General features: G+C 63.9%; 1 protein-coding gene across 1 annotated transcript; it reads right to left on the bottom strand.

The window, feature by feature from the left end:
- Positions 1 to 325: 325 nt before the first annotated feature.
- Positions 326 to 3,563, bottom strand: EVX1 (even-skipped homeobox 1). Its single transcript, XM_049781996.1, has 3 exons — positions 3,132 to 3,563; positions 1,463 to 1,710; positions 326 to 994 (listed from the first exon to the last, which is right to left on the bottom strand). Exons 1-3 carry the CDS (start codon positions 3,553 to 3,555, stop codon positions 455 to 457), a joined length of 1,212 nt encoding a protein of 403 aa, XP_049637953.1. The 5' UTR covers positions 3,556 to 3,563; the 3' UTR covers positions 326 to 454.
- Between the last annotated feature and the right edge of the window lie 512 nt (positions 3,564 to 4,075).

Here is a 4,075-nt window from a genome sequence, read left to right as displayed (position 1 = left end):
TGGTTTGTTCCCAGAGAGACCCAGTATTCCTCTTGGCTGGGTTCAGAGCTGACCTTGGCTTCGGGATTTGGGGGAGAGGGGTGCTTCCTGTGAGAAAGGGCTGTAGGAGAAAACTGGAGCATGGACATTGGGGGCTGTTGCTGCGACATAGTCTATATAGCTCTGGAGCCACTGATGGGCAGAGGGTCCAATAAAGAGAAGAGTAGGCGCCCCAGAGGAAGGTTCCATCTCGGCTCCCCCAATCCCTCCACACCTGTGTCTCTTACTCCCCAGATGCACCAGCCCAGACTGCCTCCCAGGAGTTAACCCATCCTCAATCCTCGAGTCCCTCAGGTCCTTTTCTGGCCCCTGTGCTTCTTTCTCCCCATCCCCGGTCGGAGGGTGCAGGTGGCCAGTGAGGGGGCGCTGGCCGCGTGTCCCTGGAAGGGAGGCCTGCAGGGCGACGGGCAACGCCTTATCTGGTGAGCGGCACCTCCTCCCTCTGGTCCAGCGCGACCGAGGCGGCCTTGCTGAGGACCGAGGGCGCGAAGGTGAGGAAGGAGTCCGAGCGGGACGTGGAGGCACAGGTGAAGTCCGAGGCGGCGGCTGCGCGAGGCGCCAGCCCGTTGGCCGGGCCGCTGTGGCAGGCGAGGCAGGAGCAGGGCCCGGCGGCCGAGGCGCCCAGTCCGTGCGCGGGGCCGGGGTAGAGCGGCGGGTGGCGGAAGGCGCACAGCAGTTCGGGCCGCGGGTAGGGCTGCGACAGCACCCGGAACGTGTCGAGCGGGCGCAGGGGGCCACTGAAGGGGGTGGCGGCGGCCGAAGCGGCCGAGGCGGCGCTCAGGCCCACGGGCGAGTAGTAGGGCAGGGGCAGGTGCGACGGGAAGGGGTAGGGCAGGCCGCCGGCCGCCGCCGCGTGGCTCATCATGTACGTGTAGAAGGCGGGGTCTGCGGGGTGCGGCCACGTCATGGCCAGCCGCTGCCGCTTGTCCTTCATCCGCCGGTTCTGGAACCACACCTGGGAGGTCGGGCGGGAGAGAAGAGGGTGAGCGTCGGCCCTGCGGGGAGGCGAGGGAGGAGGGCGCGAGGGTCAGAGCCGCCCCAGAATCTGGCTTCTCCCAAGCTCCTCTCCCTGCCCCTTCAATTCAGAAACCTCCAGAGGGACAGATCCTGGAGGGGTGCAAATGCCACCAAGTTCTCAGGGGATTGAGGTGAGGAGCAGGTGGGCGTTCCCCCCACCCCTGAAAAATGTTGTTTTTGCGGCGGCTTTCCCTTGGGGGCACCTTTTTGTCACTTCACAGGCTCCTATATGCAGGTGGCCTGGAAGGGGACAGTCAAGTGCATGCAGCCATGCCTATGACTGTTAAGAGGATTGATTCATCAGAGCTTGCTTACCAGTTCTCAGCCCCAGCCTGAACATCACACATACACACACACACACACACACACACACACACACACACACACACCGTGGGCAGCGGCCTACCTTGATGGTAGTTTCAGGCAGGTTGAGGGCCGCAGCCAGCTCACACCTCCGGGGCCTGGACACGTAGTTCTCCCGGTAGAATTCCTTCTCCAGACGCGCGATCTGCTCTCTGGTGAAGGCTGTGCGGTACCGCCGCATCTGGTCACTGGCGCTGCAGGTCAGGGAGCTCTGTGAGCCGCTGCCACTTTGGCTCTTCGGGGCTTCACTGCCACTGCTGGGGCTGTTGGCCAGCGCCTCGGAGCCTGACCCTGCTTAGGGGGTGGAAAGAGAAGCACAATGAGCGTCCAATATCCCTGGTGCAGGGAGGGCGGGGTGAGGAGAGTTGAAAGGGACACCCCTCCCACAGCCACTATCTGCCCCAGACACACAGGGCACTTCAAGAACCTGTAAACAAGCAGGAAGGGGCTGGCCCACAGGGATATGCAGCATCTCTTAGAGGCCCAAACTGCAGGCACCGAAAAAGTCAGTCACCTGCCTTGGGGCCCAGGGCCAATGCCACCTCTCTGACCATTCAGTTCTGCCCCCTGGCAGGTATGGGCCAAGGAAGGGCAGGTGTGATAGGAAAAGGAGTTCATTTGAACCTTTGTGCCAAAGGCTTATATCTGGATCAGCTTGGTAGACTACCGGGGCCTGGCTTTTGTGTACCAGTGGAGGCAGGTAGGAAGGTGTAGAGGGAGTGGAGGACCAGGGTGTATATGGAAAGAGCAGTGGCCGGTGGGTGCAGAGGGAGGTGCTACTGAAGGCAGTCTCCCCAAAGAGTTGGGCGAGTTGAGTGGACAAGATGGCAATGGGTGGGTGGGAGCTCAGCAGCCAGGTACGGACCCCAAGGCCAGGGGATGTCCTTTCTTCCAGACAGGCTCTGCAGTCTCCCTGACAGTCTTGTGTGGGGTGGGGTGGGGGGTCTGCTGAGAAGGCTCCAGGAGAATGCTTTCTTCACCACTCCCCCTTCTCCAGTCTCTAGTTAAAAACCATTGACACCCCCAACCAAGGAAGGGTGCTGCCCCTCCCAGCCCCCGCCCCCTCAGCTTCTATTCTTTTGGGTGGAGAAGCGGGACTGGGAAGGGAAGGGGGAAGGGGAGGGTCAGAGCTTTGCCTTTTCAAATGCAACCGGAGACCAAAGGCAATTAGATCATTGGGACCATTTCCGACCTGGCGCCACCGTGGCCGGGAAGTGACAAGGTAATTTGGGCCTCTGACCGACGTGCAAACTGGTCAGCGTCCCGGAGCACCCGGCGGCCGCAGCAGAGGTTTTATGGACTCAAGGTTTCTCGCCCTGACGCGCCATGCACCCCGCAGCCCGAAAACTGCCCCTACCGCGTTTGATCTCTGGGGAAGGTGTGATTCCCCGTGCTGTGGAAGCAGTCCCACCAAACACCGGGGTCAGACGGTGGGAGGATCGGGGTTCACTCGAATTTCCCCTCGAGTCCAGGGTTCGGGTCGGGTCTCCCTCTCGTCCTCCAAGCCCTCCAGGCACCGCCGTCAGCCTCAGTCGGGCCAATGCCAAATTACCGGAGAGCCCCCCGCCCACGCTCCCCAGCAGTTACGGCTTAGGACGGTCCCCCAAACTTCCTGCATGGGGAGGAAGGAGTGTCTTCTCCTCCCCTCCAGCGTGGAAGTGAGGGTGGGCGCGAGGGAGGCCCGGGGACAGGCAGGGGGACGCGGCGGCTACCTTTGCTGTGCTGGTACTCGGCGCTCCCGGTGGCGCAGTCCGGGGTGCAGCTCACCTCGATTTCTTCATAGAAATCCGACTCGGTGTCCGAGCTGCTGGGGTGGCCCTGTCCCGAGAGGCTCTCGGCGCACGAAGCCGGAGGTCCGGGCCCGAGCACCGTCGCCCCAGCCCCGCGCGCTTCGGCCCCTGGCCCCGCCGCGCTGCCCGCCAGTCCGTCGGCCGCCTCCTCCGCCGGGCCTCCACCGCGCTCTCGGGCGCCCGCGGCCCCGGCCCGGGGGCTCAGGCAAGCCCGGGGCACCATCTTCTCCGGCGGCTCGGCCAGCGGGCTGCCCACGGCTTCCGACAGGTTGGAGACCCTCTTGCCCACCAGGCTGCCGAGCTGCCCCCCATCCATGAACATCACCATGTCCTTTCGGCTCTCCATGCCGCGGCTCTCCGGAGGGGGGCGGGGGAAAGCCCCAAGTGAGCCTCGAGGCGGACCCCCCAGCTCCGGGCTTCCCGAGCGGCCGGACAGAGCTCGGCTGGCGGCGGGGAAGCGCCAGGAAGACGGCGCGGGCGCGGTGCGGTCGGAGCGCGAGGGTGGCGGCGGCGGCGGCGGGGAACTGGGGTCACCTTGTGATGCGCGCGCTCCTCTGCGCCGCACCGCCTCTGGGAGGAAGCCCCATTGCCCTCTTCTTTCTAAGCTGTCATCCTCCTGCTGCAATCGTCATTCCAGCACCGCTGGTGACGCCACTCGGCCAGTGCGAGTGGATAAATAGAAACGTCTGCCACCGCGAAGATGAAAGGAGCCCCCGCAGCTAATGGCTCGGCCGCGATGCTCCAGGTGTGGGCCTCGCTCGAATGGGGAGGAGAGTGTGAAAACAGACAGAGACACACACTGAGCCAGGGAGACACCCCGGCGGAGGGCATGCAAATGGAATTCCGCAGAAAGAAAGAAAGAAAGA

Source organism: Suncus etruscus, chromosome 10, assembly GCF_024139225.1.
Source record: "Suncus etruscus isolate mSunEtr1 chromosome 10, mSunEtr1.pri.cur, whole genome shotgun sequence".
Taxonomy (NCBI): Eukaryota; Metazoa; Chordata; class Mammalia; order Eulipotyphla; family Soricidae; genus Suncus; species Suncus etruscus.
This window is presented reverse-complemented; position numbering and strand designations above follow the sequence as displayed.

Coding starts and splice junctions, on each gene's coding strand:
- EVX1 (XM_049781996.1), bottom strand. CDS start 3,555: ATGGAGAGCCGAAAGGACATGGTGATGTTCATGGATGGGGGGCAGCTC. Junction 1,711..3,131: donor CGAGTACCAGCACAGCAAAG/GTAGCCGCCGCG, acceptor CCCCCTAAGCAG/GGTCAGGCTCCGAGGCGCTG. Junction 995..1,462: donor TGCCTGAAACTACCATCAAG/GTAGGCCGCTGC, acceptor CCGACCTCCCAG/GTGTGGTTCCAGAACCGGCG.